We start from the raw sequence: 23,701 nt of genomic DNA on the forward strand, positions 1-23,701 counted from the left end.
ATATAACATACATGTTAGAATACAGTGTATGAGCTATTGTAAAATTTAATTTTTGGTACACATTAATATCTAGAGACACTTGCATGTACACATACTACAGACACAAATTCATGCATACATACTGTATACACACTTACATGACCCAACACACACCACACCACATCACACGCACATAACACACACCCAACTAGAAAGACACACATATTACACACACGCACACTATACATGTACATGTACACATACACACTACACACACACACACACACACACACACACACACACACACACACACACACACATGCACTACACATACCACACTACATTCACGCATGCACACACACACTACACACATGCGCACACATATCTACACACACACAACACACACATGCATACACTCCAGTGGACTATATTATTTATATCTCTTTTACTTACAGATGAGTTTCATCACTTAGGGTTGCTTGTTACAAGCATGTCGTTGCTTCTGAACGTATTCCATATACGTAGCAACGAAATGTTGGTATCAACCAAGCCTTTTTTGTATCTACCACTTCTCCATGACACAATGATTGAGTGTGCTATTGAGTGGATGTGCTATCGTACATAGTGAGTCCCTCTTTTACACTTACTTGTTTTACCTAATCCGTTGCACACTAAATAACTTTGAAGTAGTGTCTCTTCGATGGAGGTGTATTGATGCAGTGGTCGTGCCAAGTTTGTCATCACCAGATCTGTTCATTATCAATATTGTGACATAATAGTGTAGTGATGCATAATACATTCGTACGTACTTCTTATAATATTAAGTGATTAAAAAAAAAACAGTACGATGTGCATTATAATACTTAATAGTGATCGATCTACTTGTATATATAATAATCACGATGGTTAATCAAATGAAACTATATGACTTCACATAAGAAACATACCTTTGTAACATACAATATGCTTGGGTAAATTAAGCTATCATTAAGTGCACCACACAACATTCGTTTCTGTATATATATGTGAAAGTTGTAAAAAAATTGTGTAGTTGCCTCATATGGCTTCCCATAGCATCCAAATAAGGTGGACAGGAGACCAAGTTCTGCTCTGCTCATAACCAAATAGAACATCAGTACTTGCAGTACTTGGAAATGCCGATGGTTATGTTTTGTGACCAGAACCACATAGTAACATGTTGTCAGGTAGTTGGTCGGTGTATGGTGTACATATTTGATGTGTTGTGGGAGTGTTCTATTGAAAGGTAACTTGATAGAATGGAAGATCTAGCAATTTTTACGGAAATCGATATCTCAAAATGAAACTCCTCCTTGACCACAATTTTTCACGCATGCGTAGACACACAGTACCTTTACCCATTAAATAAGTTTCAAACATCAGAACTGATATCCAGTCGGAAATAATAGCTGTGAAATCTGCTCCCAATTTCAAGTCCATATTCTGACCACAAGACACACCCACATGTTCTGTTACACATTTTAAAGCTCCTTTGTGACATTTACGACATCTCACACCATTTAAACATGAAAACAATGCTTCAAAGGGGAATTACTGTAAAAATTGACGTAAAACCTATTTTCGCGAGGACCCACCCACCAGGCTCAAAAATTTCATAGAAGGTGTTATTCAAGGTACATTATATTTAAATTGACAAATGACCCTTATACATCACATAATGACCGATATATCAAGCTTTTAGTGATAAAATCCTGCAAAAGTGATGAAACCTATATACATTATCTACAGTAGCTATACCCTATCTTACAAGAGTGCACTTTTGTGAAGGAGTTACACTAATACTTTTAAACTAAAGTGAAGGAGTTGAAGGTCACCGCTCAGGTGAGCATGGGAATATGAAGGGATGGTCAATGACCTGGGACCAGAGGAGGTTGAGCATGCATCTTGAGAGCTGCTTTTGAACTAGTGCAACTTTGTCACCTCATGAAGTTCTAAAAGGATACTTTAAATATTCATATCAGTGTGTCTGAAGTCATTATACTTAGTATCCCGAGATACCTGAGTATATCCCAGGACGTCTCATAGCATGGATCCACTAGATCCTACAATACTAAGTATGCCGAGATACCTGAGTACATCCCAGGATGTCTGATAGTGGGAAGCTTCTAGATCCTATAATACTTAGTATCCCAAGATACCTGGGTACATTCTGGATGTCTGATAGCAGGGTGTCTGATAGCAGGGAGCCTCTAGATCTTGCAATACTTAGTATCCCGTAATGTGCATGAGCATGATCCTCCCACACGAAGTTCTTTATATTATGTATGTATAACATCTTGCCACATACAGTATGAAAAATTCTGTTTTGTGTTAGGTATTACAGTTGGCATTTGGCTACACCAATCTATTTTACTATTTCAACAACCACTTCCATCGGTATGTTATAGCATTGTGTCAGTATGCACTTTGTGGTAATGTCTTTACTGCATTTAGTTTGTACAAGAACCTTATGCCCAAAGAAAGTTCAAACAAGATTTTCATGGTTATGGTGTCGATCTCAGGACAGCAGTATGGATAAAAAGGAGGTAACACATACAGTGACTATTAATTTTGTGAAACACTTGCTATCATAAATACTCTAGACGAACAGTCAAAGTCACTCTGCTGAAACATTTGTAGGATGACATGCCCGCTATTCGTCATCAACTCTCTGCTAGTATGTCAAGTGACAAATAAAAGGCAAGTGCGAGGCAGGGGTCAATAAGAGAAGGAGAGGTCAATGAAGAGGAGACACCACAAGTAGTTATGCCTTACATCTGACCAACTGGTATGTGGGTAAGCAACATAAAACAAGTTTTATGTGTATTCTGATCTTAACGTTTAGGTTTAAAAGATGGAAAACCAGATTTTCACTGACAACTAAAATTAAAGTAACACACACATTAGGATAGTCAATGTGATTGTATACATTTAAATGTTGTAATTGCATATGATGTAATCTTCTATTGATGTAAGTGTGTGTAACTGATTTACAATATATTCTGTATGTGTGCTTGTAATATAATATTTAGAATTTGTACATGTTATGGCTCTGTGTTAACTATCTATTCATACATCTTGTTCGTTAACTTAAATTGTAACAAATGGCGAGGAGTAGTTTAGTTGGTTTGCAACAATTGCAAGCGCTTTCGCACAGACCACATTGCTAAAGCTGGCAGAAGCAAAGCTCCTGGAAAGAGGAGGACACAGCAGAGTCACAACAGTCATAAGAAAGAGTCCTCAGAAACAAAGTCTGGCAAATGCAATGGATGGAGTGGATCACATTAACAATGATGACCTCCGACCGCTGAACACTGAGCCTTCAGATGAAGATTCCACTGCCGACATAATCCACGTACATTCAGTCTCATCAACAGTTCCTGAAAGCTACAAAGTGCCTGTTTAATAACTGAATGGCAATCACCTAGTGATGGAACTTGACACAGGAGCAGCAGTATATATCTTTGGTCAGTGAGAAGACATGGTCCAATAAATTGAACAGTCCTACATGTACACTGAAAACCACCTCGCTTAAATTGCATAGTTATCCTGACAGGAAGCTGCAAGTGTTGGGCTACTGCAAGCAATGTAGCGCTGATTAGATGACTAGTCTCTGTCTTCACATCTTGCAATTGCAAGCCTTCATGATCATGCTTCCAAACATATTATTTTGTGGTTATAGCTATAGCCAAATCATTAATCACAATGACTTCATTTTTATGAATAATTGTACTGACTGTTCTATTAGGATAGTTCGACGTTTAGCAGGAGCTAGTGCTGCAGCTCAAAGCCTGTATCTTGTAGCTGTGTAATGTAGATAATGCATTTAGCATGCTTCCTTTAAACAATACCCACACAGAAAACCTAGAAAATCTTACAGTAAGGTCTGTATACAATGGCTTCAATTATCGCCTATAAGCCACAGCAACCACCGTAACCATCGCATTAAAAGCTGGAAGCACTTAAAAATATAAACTTTGCAAATTGGAATTCATTAATTCCAACTTCCAAATACTATATCTATGCAAAGCATAAAACTTTAGCGCTTGGCGCGCTGCGCGCGCCAAGCGCTAAAGTTTTATGCTTTGCATAGATATAGTATTTGGATGGCGGAGTGATCCCTGCATCTAACAGAATTCATAATACTGGAACAAAACTACTTAAATTAATGCTCAATATTTACCTATTGTGCTCAAATTATGCTCAATAATTATACCTCAGTTCCCATGTTTCTCTAGTAAATTTGCACTTTATGGGAAAACAGTATGTTGCTGAAGCACAGCTCTAAATCCTTGTTTGTCAAATGTGACCGGATCTTGGAAAACCTACCTTTTGAGCACAAGCTAACTTTTTGGGAAAACTCAAATGAAAATTTCAACAATATTAATTTTTTTAAATTAATTTTTTTGCACATTTGGATAAAGCAACTATTAAACCTTCTTGCTGTGAAGTTTCACACCCATAGCTTCTTTTTCCTAGGGGATATGGATGATTATATCAGACCATGTAGTAATTTCACATGCGTGGGACAACGAGTAACTTACAAATTGGGTGATTTGTTCAGGTGCTGGAATGGCTAAAACTTAGTCTTAGACAATGATACATGACATTTAATTGCAGAAAAGTACCAAGAATACTTCATTAAACTATCAGAAATGTCTTTTAAAATATTTTAGATGATAAGAATGGAATTATTAGCAAACAAAGTGATTTGTCACCATTTGTCACCCTTAATCACCCACAGAGCTCAATACATTACCATAAAAGTTAGTTTGTAATGTACAGGACAGAAAATTGGCCATATCTCAGGAATGCTTAAAGATATTAAGCTGAAATTTTAACACAAGATAGATGAGTACCTAGTACCTCATTTTAGCTATAAAACAGAAAATTGACCCACGTGCCAAAAAGGTAGGTTTTCCAAGATCAGGTCACAAATTGCATGTCACAAAAGAGATCGATATACTCTAATAGAACAGTCAGTTATTTGATTATTCTCTGACTGTTCTATTACAGTATATCGATCTTTTTCTGTGATACGTGTTTTGATAAGCAAGAATTTATGGGAATGCACAAGTGTTGTGCCTATTATGCTAGCATTATGCTCATTATTATATATGCCAGCATAATTGGCGGGTCCCTAAGTAGCACAACATCAACTTGTGTCAATCAATTAAATGCTTTGGTTGCTTTAAAAAATTTCTGCGATTGTTTTTAATGCTGCTATTATTCTCTGTTGGATTATAAAGGTCAAAAACAATGTATTTCCTAGTCTAGGGAATCAAATTGTGTCGAATTTTGGAGTAGAGGTGTCATATTACAGAGGTTTACAAGTGTTGGTAAATGACATTTCGGTTGGATTAGAGAGGATTCAGGATTATATATGCAGGTGTCAGTTTCACCGTATAGCCATTGGATATGAGTGCATGCATGGCATAGTAGTTCAATAACAATTTGTGTCATAACTATTGTATACCAACTGTCATGTGTACAATAATTACTGAGTGCATGTTGGAGTTTTAAAGACTATAATATTATATGTACAAGCAAGAGTTCATTATACACTGAGGGGAGTATCCTACTCTTATATACCCCTGTAGAAGGGAGTATCATGAAGTTATGATGTAATGACAAGACGTTGCAGTTTGTAATGTATGAGCAGCCATAGAAGTGTAAGAATCGGTACCATTCCACACTCGTAACGCTCAGAATAGCTGTATTCTCGAATGGCTTTGCAAGAAATGCCTATGAAGCAGTATGAATCCATGAAGGAAGGAACAATTGTAGTTCAGTGAGAAACATTTAGAGCTGGAGTTAATTTGGTTGCTAACAAAGTTGTTAGGCACACATTCAATCAATATCATGTTTAATTAATGACATCATTAATTATACAAAGAAAAATGGTCAAACTCAGAAGTGCTATGTCATAACTCCGCGATACACCCTTCTACAGGGGTATATGAGAGTAGGATACTCTCCTCAGTGTATATATAACTATAAAAACAATTCATCAGTAAGGAAATCAAAAAACAAAACAAACTATAGATAAAATTAATGTTATTGTAGTGCTTTGGCTTTTACAATCTCAACAGCATTATTGTGATCATATTGTTTCAAAGCAGCGATGAGCTTACAGTAACAAGCTGTGCTATCAGTATCCAACCATTGTGAGTACACCTCATAGTATCTGTCTTCAGTGCTTGCATATGTTGTTCTGATGATTTGGATTCTTTCATGGTTTAATAATTCAGTGCCTAGTTCCATCCAGTGTGGTGCCAAGTTAGGTTTTAACTGCAATAATTTCCTAGAAGAAGGTCTTGTGCAAATACCATCTGCAGAAAATTGCATACAAGTATCATACAATAATAGGAGATTACAATCAAATTTTAGTTACAGAATTAACTATGAAATACTGAATTATCAAATATGTACTAGATGATAGCTCGGTCACAATTTCTCTGTACTTTTAATCGTTGCTTCCATAATGTTGACTGCAAATTAAAATCACTATACTAAGAGTGCATACATATTAAACACTACAGTTTAGCTCTCCTCACTGTTTTACATGGGCAAAAGTCAAATTATGCAAGTTTGTGCTAGTTTATGAAGAAAACATGAACTTCGTACTTTCTTATTTGGCACTGATTCAACTTGTTATACATTTGTATGTAATAGACAGTATACAGCTACAGATGCATGCATACATATGCTATATATAAACAAGTCCTTTCACTATAATGCATGCATAACACAGTGAGTACAGAAGCTAATAAAATATTTTAATACATGTCAGGAACTGCATGCAGTAGTTTATATCCTATACATAAAAAACTATACCAATAAGGCAGTGATACAGATGTGTTACAAACATACAACATGCAGACCCAGCTATATAACAGGAGACTGAAACTTTACATAAGCTAAAGTTGTATCACCGTATTCATTTAAGTTATTGACACTTGTCCTCAGCATCGTGTCAATAACTAAGATGTTTGTGATATACTATAACAAACACCACATATATAACTACTGTGTAATTACCGTATTGTCTCAAATTATGGCCTGGGCATTTATTTCTTTCAAGCAACTTATTACCCTGGCTAAGACTGGTGACTATACGAGACCAGTGTTTATACCTGATCAGCATGCGCATTCACGAGTCAACTTCATACCTTGGTGTTGTACTCTCCTGGACTCTCCTTGATGTTTCCCTCAGCATATTTCAGATTCAAGCTTAAAAGAAACTCTATAAAACATTCTTTACTTCATTGTTTATAACACCACCAGAAAATAATGACTGCACTAGACGTTTTGGCATTTATCCGAGACCCGGCATTTATTTTTGTTATGATGCTGTATACCCCCGGCGACTAAACAGTACCAGGTGTTTATACGAGGCTGGCCATAATTTGAGGAAATATGGTACTAATAATCTTACCTAAATGTACGATACTGGTTACAGTAGACAAAGTGCTTGCTGATGGTACAACATCTATTAACCAAAGCATACACATGAGTTGACTGATAACATGCTGCTAGTTATATGTAGTGTTAAGCATTTACTGAATCAAAGAACTAAATATGAAGTATTGAATTCTATAAATGCACTTATTGACACCTTAGCCATGCAAGTGCTTCATAAACACATATACAGTAAACCAAACATTATTCTTTCATATGCTGTATGTATGCATGCAATAAAATTATGCATTGAACACACTTTATAGAAAACCTGTCTAGTGTATAGTCTCCACTTTTCTAATCATAAGTAGAACCAGGCAGGCCACATTGTATAATATATCTAATTATGTTACTTAGAAATATTTTTACTGATTTTCTTATACATATGGTGAATATATTTTAGCACCCAGTTTAGCAAGAATACCTGGGGGATACGATATCATATCATATCTGTACATTGCAAGATAACCACTGCAACACTTTGTAAATAGTAACTTCAGCTCAAAGTAGGGCTGAGACAATCATGGTTATTTAGTATTTGAGTACTCTCTATACAGGTGTAGTTAACAATCGAGTACACACAAATACTAGCTAATTGTAGTCATACCCAATTGACTTGTTTTTTATATACTGACTTAAGCAGTTTACAGCTTTTTCAATTAACAACAATGATACACACTGCATTAAAGTACTGATGTTAAGTGTTCCTGACAAGAAATCATGCCAACCAAACTCTATATCCTTCATTGTGTCACTCCCTGATGGCAAATGCATCACGTGAGCTGGATCATGTGACCTTAATGAATACTTGAGTACCAATTTTACTATCCGAGTACCAAACTCCTTAACAAATACTCGAGTATTTACAGTGTTTGTTTCAGCCCTACTTCAACCTGATTATATTGTGACCAAATTGGCATGTATGTACAAGTGAGTTAAATTGCTTTATAAAACTGGTTGCACATCAAGTGAAATATAAAGCTGGTCAAGGTCAACACACCCCAGCAATGAGCTGCATGTAGTTGTCTCCAAACTAGCTTATAAGCTGTAGCTGGTATCCATACCGGCTTGAACAAAATTTCTATGTTGAGCATGTGCTACAATTGCAAAGTGCTGTCCAACGAAATGCAGTCATATGTTTTGGGTTGCACAGTAACCTGATTAGAGTAGTGTATATAGTGATCGTTCTAATGTGCTATTAAAGGCAGATAGTACATGAAAGAATTGGCAGTGCAGCAAAATATGGAAGATGTTTTCCGTAACTTTGGGGAAATGACACTGCATGCAGTGACACAAAGCGTGTTGTACATCATGATATCGTGTATGTAGTTATACAATATTTTGAAAGCTCCATGTACATGATCAATTTCATAAGCTAGAGGTGGATCCAGGATTTATAAGGGGTGGCTAACTTAAATTAATCTAAAATTGTCTACATACTGTAAATTACAGAACAAACTTTCATTGCTCACAAGTTTTTACTTGCAAAACTTCTGCATAATAATCATGACCAATACACATTACTTGTTAATGCAGATGCACTATTCAGGGACGGATCCAGACTTTTTAAAAGGGGGTTCCACTCTGGAATTGCAACTTAAGCCTAGCTGTAAGTCGAAGACCAAAATAAATAAATTTAAAAAAGTCATCACCTGCTGACAATAGCTGCCCCTCACCATAGATACACTCACCAACTATATTTCTTTATGTATAGTGAACTCCACATGTAGCCTGGTACATTGCTCCCCTTAAGAATACTGTGACTGCTCTATTAGAGTATCTTGAATAAGAGAGGCTCTTTCAAAAGGGAGGTTCCATGGAACACTTTGAACCCCCCCCCTGGATCCGCCCCTGCTCTTGTCATACAATTATGCTCTATTGACAACTGCTAAAAGCATGATACTACTAGCACAAAGTTCATTGTGCAGTATGAAGTGATCTGACACTATACAGTACATGTGACCGACTGTAAGCAGAAAATCTGTAATTATATTTTGTAAAATAGCAGTTTGAAGTATTTAAGTAGCAGTATAGCTTGCAATTGTATGTATTTTGACTGTGCAGATGAAAATCACACCACATACAGAGTATGCATACTGTAACACTTATCAGGCTGATATCCTGTACAGGGCAATCAATCACCCAAGCCAATACGAGTGCAGCCACTGGATGTATTATATATGCATACCTAAAATTTTCGAATATGGGTCAGCAGCTAGTACGTTCTGGTTACATTTGGTTATGATAAACGGACATACCCTAGAGATATCATGGCAAATTTCGGCTATGCAAGTTTAATGCTTTAATCAGTGCTATTGAATCGTTTATGGAAAAAGATGGAGTTCACTAAAGGCCCGGATAGGTAAGCTTGCTTGTAGAGAGGATAGTCCGTGCAGAGTGGCAGTTTCATGATGGGGGGGAGTGTCTGTATTTGAAAACATGTGGAAATGATCAGTGAATAAGCTATAGCACTACTTCTCACCTTAGCCCAACGTTTTTCAATTTGTAGGATGGCAAGGATAACAAAACACTCTCTGCCTGAGTGGTTTTCATGGCAAAATCCAAGTTGTGCAGCCTAATCACGTGAATATTAATCGATCTCCACAATCGACTTCGGCCTCAACATCTATATAATTACTGCCCAGTTATGTAGCCCGGCTAGCTGGGCTACATACGAATTGTAGCCTGGACGGCTCCTTTGATCTGAGGTGTGAAAGTGTTACATAAATCTATACACTATCGAATATCACTGTCACAGGCCTGCTTTTCCTAGCTGATTTTTCCAAGCAAGCTGTACTAGTGGTCTAGTGCCTTGATGCATGGAGCTGGGTGTGGTTATATGTGACAGTAAAACTCCATAGTGTTGAATAAAAATCTGTAATGCATTCATTTTAACCAGTCTTGAGCCCTGAATGGTCCACAACTGGGCCCTACACACTCCTTTCATTTTGTAAACAATCTTTCACCCTTACATTCCTTTCATTTTGTAAACAATCTTTCACCCTCCATTCCCACCCACCAACCCTTTCTTGATAGAGTCAACATTGAGTAAATAGCAAACTAAAATGGTGGGAAATTTACTACTGAACAGGACGAGTACTCGCGAGTAAAATGAGTGCCACACCCTTTAGTTAGCAAGTTTTTTAATTGCTTGCACTCTAGCGAGACGACATTGCATTTGAGCGGTATGTACTGTAGCTTCAACCATTAGTGTGCTATACAACACTCTATAAACGCTTAAAACCAGCAATAAGTTTGTTGACACTTGAAAATAGGCAATAAGACCAGTTTTCTCAGCGACAGTCACATATATGCTTCGCTACTTTAGATAGTTGTGTCAGTGGTGTTGTACCACTCACTCCATGGAGCAGTGGGTGAGCAAAATTATTATGGAAGATAAAGCCAGTAGTCAACATATATACAGCCTCAAAAAATATCCACATGTAGGTGGCTTGGAATTGAGTAAAATAAGATGACACAATTAACTTTCTTTCCACTTTAACAAACAACAACCAAGCTAAGCCATTAACTGTTACTACGGGATAACAGCTAGAAAAGGTGGTAGAAAAATAGCCAATATAAGGGTGCATGGACAATCTATAGTGCCTATATGCACTTTGAGTTGTGAATAGTGTGCTTCTCCAAAGCACACTATTTTTGCATTATAGCTGTCCCCCAGGTAGGGTACGCCACACAGCAAATTTGATTAAATTCGCAACAGCCATTTGCGAGATATGGGCGTCCAAAATTTCATTTTAATTTCTTCATTTTTTTCTTCTTCTTATGCGGCTTCAATTTATTTTCGCACACTTTGCAAAAATTGCTATAAAATGCAAACGTGTAACTCGATTGCCTCGATCTTTGGTACAAATGAAGAACGTATAACGATGGATTCACGTACCAAGTTTGTTGTAAATCTGAGTAATATTCAAGGAGTTATGGACGTTTATTCACGTAAAAATAGATCAAACTTCTGTCACAGCTACAGGGTAAACCAAGTATAGAAATAACTTGAAAATTGGTGTGTAGATAGGCTGATCATCGTAGCAGTGCCTTTTGATAGTTTGAATAGCAATAGGGTTACAGCGACAAAGTTATAAAGCAAAGTGTAAAATCGCGGGATGGAGATACTCTAATAGAGCAGTCACCACGGGGTAAAAAAGGTGTGCAAAAAATGTCGAAAAAAACTTACCACAGTTCGAACCAGGGATCTCCATACCTAACACCTGCATCCTTAACCACTGAACCGCTGCTACCTTGACTGATTACCTCACTTAATTTCTGCTTTATAAATGAAATTTCTAGTTGAAATCTTCTTATAATCAAACGTTTGTAATTTCATAGATCTACCAATAGAAGTATTAGATTGTTCTAGAACATTCCGAGTATGTTCTATTAGAAGTCCTCAAAAAATGTGCACTCTATTAGAGTATTACAATAATATTATCAAATATTGAATTAAATCATGCAATGAAATGCATTTATAAGTCTGTCTTCAATAATCATCATTGTATCTACATACAAAAGAAGAAATGTGAGTAAAAACAAACCTCAAAGTCAGCCATAGGCTGGTTTTGGGGCCTTATAAAGTACAAAAAGGAGTGAAATCCACACAAAAACAGCCAAGCTGTGAAAAAATGGTGCGGCCTTAACCTTTAAACGCGCACGCAGGTTTTGAGAAATGCGTGTTTACCAAAATTGGTTTTATATTGAAAGTGGTGAGAGTTTGCTAAACTGAATTAGCCTAACACCTTATATAAACAGAAAATTTATTCAATAGGCTATCAGGGGAAGTTTAAATAACCACTGTAACAACAGGCGCTCACTTGTTATGAAGCGATGAAGAACAGCGTCTTAACTTTTCGCGATTTCGTATTCCTTCTGGTGGCAGCCATATTTGTAATTGGCTGAGTCACGTGACCCATATATGGCCTGAGGCATAATTGAATGGCGAATCGATCGGCGTTTATTGCAGAACAACAGAATGAACTGGGAAGGAGATACAAGTCTTTTTCCAAAGGTATGTAAACAGTTTTACGTGTTCATTTCGTAAAAAGTTAGTTTCATGGCGAGTTTTGGCCCTATGTTTCAGTGTAGGGTAAAACCCTACATATCATTTCATTCGCTATTACATCACGAATTAAATGATGGCAGTTGCGTAGCCATAGGGACAATGGTTCGGAAGTTACAGCGCTTTGTTTACTGCCATGCGTGAGGGCCACTATAATGGCCTTTGCGTGTTTAAGGGTTAAAATGCCTGGGTGAAAAAAGTTGTGAAATCAAAGGTGGCGGCCAAGAAATGGCTGCAATGATGTTAATGCTAAAAATTTTAATAATGGCTGTGTGCATTGTTAAAATTTATTAGCATTAACATCATTGCAGCCATTTCTTGGCCGCCACCTTTGATTTCACAACTTTTTTCACCCAGGCATTTTAAGGCCGCATCATTTTTTCACAGCTTGGCTGTTTTTGTGTGGATTCATTTTTACATGACCAATAAGACAGGCAGCTAAAAGAGAATAACATAATTTTTGGGCCTTGCAAGTAATGCATACATGGTTATTACCATTTGAGAGCACAAGTATATTCAGTCACTGGTAAAAGACAGAAGATGAATTCATGCATAAGCAATGCAAATCAATCACTTCATATGGTACAAATACTTATGCAAGAATGTATGAAGCTATTCTCTGCACTACTAGGAAAAACAGCACTCTGTACAAATTTAGCCAGCTATAATAAGGAAGTTTACCCTTATATAGCTAATAATCATTTCCTTCATGGATCAAGTACGCTACAGTCCACAAAGATGAACTATATATGCAGTATGTAGACACTGTTTTAGAGCATATGGTCATGTAGCAAATTTTAATCACTTTCTTGACCTATAATAACACTGACTGGATTTGTGTTAATATAGTTTGATTCTAAATAATTATTTGAACATGACATCCTACTTATAGTAGCATACATACCTGATAATTCCAGGATAGGTAGTAATTGATCAGCAGTTTGCTACACACATGTAAATAGATATCAACATGCAAACAAATCATATATATCTTCTAATATTTTGAACACCATTGGACTTTTGTATATACACAAGGGCATGGATCAAAACTAAAGGAAGCTTGAAAATCAGATGCATGGTGCCAGGTAGCAGCATTAGTGTAAAATAGAATGCGCTGACAACCAGAAAACTTTATTACTTCACAAAATATTAAATGCTTAATCAGTGAATATTTTTCCATGGCTAAAAACTTGCACTAGTTCATGCAAATCATGCTGTTTAGCAGTAAGGTGCATAACTGCATGTGTAAATATGTAGTTGGAAGAATGAAAGGTACAACAGTGAGTGAAGTTATAGTAATCACTTACTTGTTCAAACCAAATTTTATGAAGCTTTCCTAACTTTGTCCGGTGAGGACATTTCCTGCAACACGTCACCTCATTTGGTAGTGGACTCTTTAAAAACTTCACAACTGCAATGTGGTCATCATCACTTTTACCATCATGACACAAAAAACCATACTGGAGTTTTTCAGGATTGAAATTCAGTTTTGTACAAACATTGTAAAAGTAATCACATAGGACTGGAAACAATTTTGGATGATAGGATATGTTAGCATACCCTTCATAATGTCTTACTTGAACTTCAAGGTAAGATATTTTATCATGTAAACGCAAATATGAGTTATCTGGTAAACTAAACGTTGCCACATTACTAAAATGTTTAGTGTCACATAACTGGTGATCCCATCCATCTGGCAGGTCTTGTAGTAGATGAACAACAAGTGAGCAAAAGAAACCTCTTGGAAGAAATCCTGATGAGAACTGAACTAATAATGGCTCACTTTGAAGAAATCGATACTTGTCAACATATTGTGCTGTACTGGAGAGGATACATGGCATGTAATAATACTCTGTGTCATTTAGTCTCACAGTAGCAATGACTTTTAGATAATCTAAGAGATCGAAAAAGTACTGTGGAGGTAGTTCACTTTTCCATCCCATTAAACGTAATTCATATTTAGCCAATAATCTTTGATTTATAAACAGGTCTTTGAATTTGTGATCACGAAAATCGATGTCTTCAGGAGACAGATGCATAATCATTGCTAGTTTATCAAACAACCATTGGTGATTGATGAATATGTAATTGCTCAAATTGAGTACTTCTTTAAAACACAACAATACACCTAAGAAGTCAAAATACTGTAAAGACTCTTCAACTTCTTCCTCTACCATTGATGCTTTCTCAGTGGATATTGTCTTGTACTGTTGAAAAGTGATGTAATTCACATTAGATACTTGTTGTAACTGCTGCAATTCAAGTTCTATGATCATCCATCTGATTGGTAATTGATTGCTCATTGTATTTGCCTTTACTTGCTCATCCATAAAGGTTTCAACTTTTTCACGCAGCTGTTTGATAACAAAGTCTTCACTTTTATCATTACCAGCAGTAGTGTTGTCCACTGGATAAAGAACTTGATTGTCATCTGCAGGCAACACTGCAAACTTGCAATTTCTTTCTTTAATCATACAAGCCAATCTATCATTAATTGCTGCAATAGTTCTTTTGCGGGCTCTTTTTTCTAATTTGTCTTTGTGGGTACCCACAAACCCAACATAAGACTTGGGAGGAGCAGTTACACGTGTAGTTTGTTTGGTAGGTTGTTCTAGAGAATCAGTTGTTAAAGACATGAGAAGTCCAATCATGTCCAAATTGGAGTAATGCAAAGGATAGTCAATAAAGTTTCTATTGTGTTCACTATTGTAATGTACTATCACTGGATCATCAAGCTTTTTAGTCATGTCATGAACAACAAAGTTAATAGTAGGACAATTGTTGATGGCAGGTAACATATGAATGTACTCAGGTTGACCTCCACTGTCTATAACCGTAATTAGTTTAACTGTTTCATTTTTGTGCATTGCAAAGCTTTCAGGGAGTGATTCACTTAATAAAATCTTACTGACTACATCAGTTCGTGATTCATTAGCTAAATCAATAACTTCAGGTGTACTATTTAAATTGACTGAAGAAGCTTCAAGATGGATTGGTAAGGTGTATTGTGTTTCTATTGTTTCTTGAGGTAGTGTAACTGTTGCTTCCTGAGATTGTGTAATCATTGTTTCTTGCATTTGTGTTTCTGTTGCTATTTCCATTTGTACTATTGGTCTTTCCTGAATTGGCATTTCTGTTGCTTCTTGAGGCAGCAGTGTTTCTAAAGGTTCTTGTGAATCAGTGCAATGAAACAAGCGGGATGTAAGTAATGATTTGAAATGAGTAATTTGATGTTTTGGATCAAGCTTAAGCCAAACTATTTCTTCTTCCTTCTTATCTGTTAACATACTGAAGTTTACAACAGACATGGCTTGCTTGCTTTCCATTACTTCAGTACTGCTGTACTCACTTGAAAATTTAGATCGAAAAAGTAAACGACAGAAACTTGTTTTACCAGCTGCTGCTGAACCCGTTAAAAGGATCTTGATATGTTGAAAGTTTATAACCTGATTCTCCTGCTTTGCTTTGTTTAAGAATGTTTCGTCATCCTAAAAAAATAGCACACTATAGTGCATACTAATAATTTATATAACAGATTTCAAACATGTCTACTTGGCACTGTTGGAATTATATGAATGCCTTTCTATAATATTAGTTATGATACATTTCTTAAAGACTTTGCTGTGATAGCTGGATTGCCATATATAATGAAAACCACATGTATCTGTGATTTTAAAGTTGTCAATCAGTGAGCCCAACAGATGAAGCGACAACCACACATTTGCAGTAGAAGAATGTAATTAATTTATCAAGTGTATGCATGTGGTATGTATATACACGAAGTTATTTACAATCTGAATTTGGCAAACATTTAAAAGTTCTCCAGCTAAATACAATATGCATAATTACACACATTATAGCATCGGTACTTCGCCTATGTGCAAGACTACCTTCAAATTAACAAAAAATCCTATATACAATAACCGAGATACTAACTTGAAACATCAGTGGTATCTATGCACACAGCATACATGATGATGTCACATTTAAAGGTGTGAGCCTTACACTATCCTACTAGCATCTTGAAATGATGTGAGTGTGCATGTAAGTTAAACAGCAGAAACTGCGTATAGCTAAGTTAATGTAATTGTAGAATTGCACACAACTATGTGTGTTTACCATGCAGGTACAAGCAAATATCCCAGCTATCAATAACTTCTTATTAAATTTTGTAGATGCATATGGTAAGAATCTAACACTTATTCACAATGGCTATGTGCATGGTTTTTGGAATGGCATATATTATTCTATACTGCCTATTTATATTCTGCTCAACTAAATGGTATAGGTGTACTTTTGTGTTCTCATACACTTGTACAGCTGTATCCTGCCTATACTTTAATGATATAAAATTCACTGCAGGTACAAATGCTAAAAGAAAAAGTGCACACATGCATGTACAATGAGAGAAAATGTGCAGCAAAGTTACACAACTGTCACATGAAAAGAAACTCATAACTTGGCCCATACATGTATGACCCAATAGTTAAGTTATAGGCTGTTGATACTTAGCCAGTCATTGCAATTAAAAAAACTTATCAATACAAGAGAATGCATAAGAAAATATAAAAGGTGGCGAAACCAGAGTTGGAACCATCAACTTCTAGGTGTGGAGCATCATGCCCTACCACTGTATCACTGCTGCTTGCTGCCAACTCCTCTTGTTTTTGCATTACTAAAATGCTATATATCAAACCCATACCCTATTACAGGTTTTTGCAATTGAATTCGTCGCCTTTGTGATTGAATTCGTCCCGTTTGCAATTGAATTCGTCGGTATTGCAATTGAATTCGTCCCGTTTGCAATTGAATTCGTCGCGTTTGCAATTGAATTCGTCCCGTTTGCAATTGAATTCGTCGGTTTTGCAGTTGAATTAGTCGGTTTTGCAATAGAATTCGTCGCGTTTGCATTACAATTCATCATGAACAAAACGGCTCCAAGAAACCAACCCGTTCATTAAGAGATGAACTATTTATGCCTTGGAGAGTTACACTTGAGATACTAGAAAGTAATTGGAGCTGGTAGTACGCGAAGTTGATAGCTGTCTGACAAGTTAATTAACTTGCTCGTGAGTGACCACACCCATCGCGATTGGCGTAGTAGAGTTTGGAATGTTGCTGGATAGGCTATAGAGGAAGAATTATTGCCTTATAAAGAGTTGTTTACTACCGTTGTACTTGAACAAGTTCTTGTAGCAACTGCTACATCATGTTTTCGTGTTTACTCCAGCTGCCATTCTTGTTACGGACGAATTTAACTGCAAAAGCGACGAATTCAATTGCAAAAGCGACAAATTCAATTGCAAACGGGATGAATTCAATTGCAAAAGCGACGAACTCAATTGCAAAACCGACGAATTCAATTGCAAACGGGACGAATTCAATTGCAAAAGCGACGAACTCAATTGCAAACGGGACGAATTCAATTGCAAACGGGACGAATTCAATTGCAAACGGGACGAATTCAATTGCAAAGTCGCCGAATTCAATTGCAAAAACCTGTAACTGATAACCTAACAGTTACAAACGATGCAATTACTCATCCTCCTAACCCTAGAAGCACTGATCCTAATCCTAGGAGTACTGTTCCTAATCCTAGGAGCACTGTTTCCAATCCTAGGAGTGCTGTTCCTAATTCTACAAACTTGTTTCTTAACCATAGAAGAAATTCCTAATTTTCGTACAACAAATCACTGGCTAAATAAATATGTGCACCACAACCAGTGACTGGCTAAATATACACTTCGTAAGTTACACTTTATACTGAAGTGATTGGTAGGCACTATCCAAAATGTGTAATACTGTAACAATGTCTTGTATGCATATGGGAACAGCTATTGACAGTGCCGGTGACACTAAGATTATTGAAAGTGCAAAAACACAAAAAGTGTTGGGGCTTTGAAAAAGGTACATGCACAACTAGAGAAGCACAAGTGAAAGAACTCATAACAGAAAAACATCGATGTTTTGAAAAGAACATTGTAAGTACAAAAGCACTAAAAAGTGTTGCTGTTTGATGCCTGCCCTTAGATGTAAAACTTTTCCTAGTGAGTAGACTATGCATTCAAGTAGGTGATAGATTGTCACTGGTACCTGGGCATGTCCTGCATGCAGAACATTGCATTAAGGCATGCATATCTCTATAGTTGCAGTATGCTTTCTTTTTCGCTATTTTCTAAGGGCTCAGCTCAAATTGTACATGTTATACAAAATTAGGAATTTTAAATTAGAGTAGGGACAGTGTATAGTGCTGCAATACAAAGTACTGAAACAAGCTGGATCAGAGTAGTACGTAATGTCCAAATACTGTAAAACAATAAGAAGTGAATATCCCTACTGTGCTACACTCAATGTATGTACAGTAGGGATATTCACTTCTTATTGTTTTACAGTATTTGGACAATATGTACTACTCTGATCCAGCTTGTTTCAGTACTTTTTATCGTAGCACTATACACTGTCCCTACTCTAATTTAAAATTCCTAATTTTTCCTTATACTTGTTTGTGAGGTTTTTTTGCAAGCTCATGACCAATAAATAGCCTGCTTTTCACAAAACCAGTCACAATATTATAATTATAGAGTTAATCACAGTACTATTTGACTCATACAATAACAACTGATCAGTGGGCGTGGCTCTACATAAGCCTGCAGGTAATAATGGACGTGGACTCATGCATACCTACAGACTGATGAATGGGTGTAGCTATCATATATCTACAGACAGTAATTTACATAAGTGGGCATGGCTCATGAAAGAAGCAGGGCTACGTTATGATGTGTTACTACTACACGTCCACATCGTTACACTAATTAATTTAGCACATGGGGTCAGACCCAGATAATCTGTAAAGTGGGACTGACTCGGTTTTAACATTGTTACAAAACTAAATTTACAGACTTACACATTACTAGTTCGCCACGACTTGCTCTCACTGATCAATATCAACAGCTAGCCATGTGTCTTCAAATAGTCTGGTGTAACAACCACGTGTATTCGAATAGTTTGATGCAATATACACAGGTAGATGGAAGCCGTACTGTAGTCAATTAGCATTCAGTGGTAGAACCTTGACTGATGGCCATGGTAAAGAAGCGCAAGCATTGTATGATTATCAATATACCAAAAGGTTTTTTCTTAAGCAAAATAGAAACATTTCTGCAAACGAATTAGGGCTGTAGCTGTAGCCAGTTTTCCATCACACTTGACTGAAAGTATTAGGCAGGCAGGCAGGCAGGCAGGCAGGCAGGCAGGCAGGCAGGCAGGCAGGCAGGCAGGCAGGCAGGCAGGCAGGCAGGCAGGCAGGCAGGCAGGCAGGCAGGCAGGCAGGCAGGCAGGCAGGCAGGCAGGCAGGCAGGCAGGCAGGCAGGCAGGCAGGCAGGCAGGCAGGCAGGCAGGCAGGCAGGCAGGCAGGCAGGCAGGCAGAAAATTCCGTTCAATAATTAAAAAAAAAAATCTGTAGCAACTTGACGGAAACGTTTCGGGTCGATCTGAAGATACTTTTGGGCTTGATTTTACCCAACCAATACTGTCATGTTGTTGTGAGGAAAAATCGAGGTAGGATTTTGAATTATATCATATCACAGGCCATGCCCACACCTTCGATACCGGTAAGTAAAATGCTCAACATTAAATTTTCTACCAAGTGCATGTGTATAGCACAACTTCCTTAAAGATTGCGGTAAGCTGTCATTTACTTTTGGTGATTGTAAGTAAAACACTAACAGTGACAGAGGTGTAGGAAGGTGGAAAAGTTGGGGGAAGGGGCTCAAAAATTTTGAGCTGACACATGTGGAGGATGGAGGCTGGAGGCTTATTCATGGTTGTAGTGATTACAACAGTGTGCAAAGCATACTCCCTTAATGGGAATGTAGGGACATATCCCCAAGAAATTTTTGAAAAATACATACTACAAGATTGAATATGGTGGACCTTTTGCAAAAGTATTGTCAATTAAAATCTTTCAGGTACAACATCATGTATAATGAATCCTTCCACTATATGATACATAGCTGCCAGTTTTGAAGCCACGACGATATTGAATCATGTGATACACTTGTAATGTCACACAAGGTAATTATTGGAGGAGCTTTGCCCCTTTCATCTGAAAGTTGGGGGGGGGGGGGAGCTTCAGCCCCTCTAGCTCCCACCTTCTGCCGCCACTGATTAAGACACTAAAGATAAGAAAGAAAAGTAAGTGAGAGAAAAGGTAACATGAAAAAGGTATTGCACAACAGTAAAAAAAAAAAAAAAAAAATTGCACCATGAAAACAAGAAGAAAGGTTAGCACGTAAAGGTATATACAAACAAACAGTAAAAGTTGTAACCAAAAGATAGCAAAAGTGGAAAAAAACATTACTGTGGAATCAAGGGCTCAAACTCTCCACCTCATAATAACAAAATGCTTGCTCCAACCACTAAGCTATATACATCACACACTGTTTTAATGTTAGTAAAAGCTACTTATAAAGGCACACATGAGTTGAATGGCCCAGGTGTTCACATGCAATTCACTATGAGGTTTACACAAAGAATTTCAATCAGTTTTATTCTACATCCTTGCATGCATTCAATGTATCGTAGAGGGAAAACTGTAGCAGTTGTAAACGTCGTTTTAACAAAATTGGTGAAGCCAGATGAGTACTTTGCTTGCAACAATGAACACATTAATATGTGTAGTAGCTGGCAAGTAGGGTTGGGCGAAATTGAAAATTTCCTCCCACGGTTATTGTGGAGCTTATATCACAATTATTACAAATATCACGGTATTGAAATGAACTATAGCAAGTACACTCAAAACCATTTACACAGTATATTTGCATGGGTGCACTTTGTTTACCAGCTAGCACAACCACAAGGAGTTTGGAAATACCAGCCTACCTTATAGAGCATGGAGTGCATATAAATTTGAAGGAGGCATAGCTAATTTCTATGTATATAGCAAGCAGATAATTTACTAAGGCTTACTAATGTAAAGCCAGAATTTTTATCCCACAATTACAGTAGTGCTGCATCCAGTACACGTGCCTCGCCTCGCATGTATTCTAATAATTAGTGCGTCGCTTCGTGTAGTAGAGCATGAGTTAGGCTTGTGTGCTAGTACAAGGAGGCTGAAATACTACTTGACAAGTACAATATGGCGTTGTTAACATGTGTAAGTGTGTAGTTGCAACTGTATTCTCGCTATGATATCGCAATAACCGTTTATACCAGTATGGCGGTTTTTCAAAAACAAGGCGGTACTGGTTATTGCCAGCTGTAATATCGCCTTGTTACCGTCATACCGTCATACCGGTATATCGCCCAACCCTACTGGCAAGATAGCTGTCTGATCTCACAGAATGTAGACAGTTGGACCACTTTTTCAGTTTTATACATCAGTGCCATTCATGCCCTGCAGCATGCATGGTGACATCACCTTTAAATGAGCCTTATACCACTATCTTGCAAAGTATACTGAACGATGGGAAGCATGCAGGTACTCCTGAACCTGCAGAATTGCAGTAGCTAAGCTAAGGAGACTGTAGTAACGTGTATGCTATAACACACAAGTGTGAATGATGTGCACGGTTCTAGTGGTACCTGTCCTATTATGCAGGCTACACATGTAGCATCATTTGATAATAATTGTATTGACACATTAATTTGCACTTTAATACTGTAGCATTGGTATCTTCCCTACAATGCAGAACTTGTCATTTATATTGGGCACTAAGCTGGATCATCTCCACATAGTGTAATGGAAACCAAGCATCAAAGTTCATGTAGCTATGTTGCATATACGTGAATGTAACATGAGGCTATCCTGCAAGTACACTGAAATGATGTGAGCATGCATACAGGTAATTTTAAACAGCAAAGCTGTGTAGCTACATAAGTAAAGACAACTGTAATATTGTGCCTACCTATATATCTACCACACAGGCACAAACTATACATGCATATTATGTGGTGTTAGTACAGTACCTGTAATGGTTCAGGCTGAGTTTTGTATGTTAACAATACTACACTCCCTTCTGTTCCCTTTACTACACTACAACCTATACCTATTGGCATCACCTTCATACAGTAGAGTAAGCTACTACTAACTATTATCAAGAGTTAAATAATGTGGTAAGAACTATGTTTTTTCCCACTCTACAGTGAAACTTGTGTGTTAAGGATACTTTGGGACTGACCAAAAGTGCTCTAATTATCATGGTGTCCTGATTTTTCAGGTCAGTATACATGCTAAGGGATATTTTAGGGCCATTATCAAGTGTCCAATTGTGCAGGTATCCTCATTTTCAAGTGTCCTGATTAACAGGTTCCACTGTATTATTTTTTCTTATTGCACGAAAATAGAAAAAGCTGTTACCAAAAAGGCTGCCAAAATGAAAAAAATTGCAACAGAAAAGGTTGTTGCAGGAAAAAAAAAGTTGTAACAAAAAAGGTTGTTGGAGGAAATAAAGGTTTGGCAAAAATAAAAAATTAGGATTTGAACTCACACACCCTGTCAGTTTTAAGTTTCATGCTCTACCACATAGATTTATGCTTACAGTGTCTTTAAAAAGTTGTTTATGTAAGTTGGATGGAATAGGTGTTTACTTGCGGCTTGCATGTGGTTTATCAAAAGAATTCGGGTGAGTTTTGCTCTACACCCTCACATGTAACATGCTGTAAACAATGAACGACGGCAGTCAGAAGCTTCATTTGAAAGTGAGACAATTCTTAGAGAATGAGCGCTTTGTTTGATGCAAAATCCACACTGATACATACAGTAGTAGGCGAGATAATCGTCGTACGCCAAAGCAATGCAAGATGGACAGATAGACATTTTTCAGCTTTATAATACACACTGTATATCAACTGCAAGAACTTGACAATGTGTGCACGTGAAAATGACATGTTTACAAAAATTAGTATAATAATGAAATTAAGAAACTTGAAACATTTTTATCTCAATAACAAGAACTGTATGATAGCTATTGTCCAGAGCATACATATATGGTTTGTATAGCTATCAAGACACATAGTAGTGTGTCGTGCAGCCCAAAAATTTGGTGCACTACATTGTGGGTATATTGATAGGAAGAAAAAACTTGATTTTCACACATATGTAGCTCCGTGATCCCTAACTGATTAGAACCAATTAATATTTTGCTGTAGAGATGTGGTAGGTGAGTACACATA

General features: G+C 37.1%; 1 protein-coding gene and 1 long non-coding RNA gene across 3 annotated transcripts in view; one reads left to right on the forward strand and one right to left on the reverse strand.

The window, feature by feature from the left end:
- The first annotated feature begins 1,802 nt into the window (after positions 1-1,802).
- LOC136238469 (uncharacterized) lies at positions 1,803-3,069 on the forward strand. 2 transcript variants are annotated; one of them, XR_010692995.1, is made up of 5 exons: positions 1,803-1,839; positions 2,333-2,394; positions 2,452-2,543; positions 2,601-2,793; positions 2,843-3,069. It is a non-coding gene; the product is annotated as an uncharacterized lncRNA (long non-coding RNA). The 2 variants fall into 2 exon arrangements; XR_010692996.1 differs by having other exon boundaries at positions 2,601-2,785.
- A 2,919-nt stretch (positions 3,070-5,988) lies between these two features.
- The window catches only part of LOC136238465 (uncharacterized), a 71,400-nt gene continuing 53,687 nt past the window's right edge, over positions 5,989-23,701 (reverse strand). The window contains exons 11-14 of the mRNA XM_066028994.1: positions 13,837-16,017; positions 13,434-13,473; positions 7,436-7,489; positions 5,989-6,329 (exon numbers count right to left, since the gene is read on the reverse strand). Of these exons, the coding sequence (XP_065885066.1) occupies positions 6,055-6,329; positions 7,436-7,489; positions 13,434-13,473; positions 13,837-16,017 (2,550 nt within the window). The 3' untranslated portion in view covers positions 5,989-6,054. The remainder of the gene's footprint in view (positions 6,330-7,435; positions 7,490-13,433; positions 13,474-13,836; positions 16,018-23,701) is intronic.

The sequence above is a fragment of the Dysidea avara genome, chromosome 11, assembly GCF_963678975.1.
Source record: "Dysidea avara chromosome 11, odDysAvar1.4, whole genome shotgun sequence".
Classification (NCBI taxonomy): Eukaryota; Metazoa; Porifera; class Demospongiae; order Dictyoceratida; family Dysideidae; genus Dysidea; species Dysidea avara.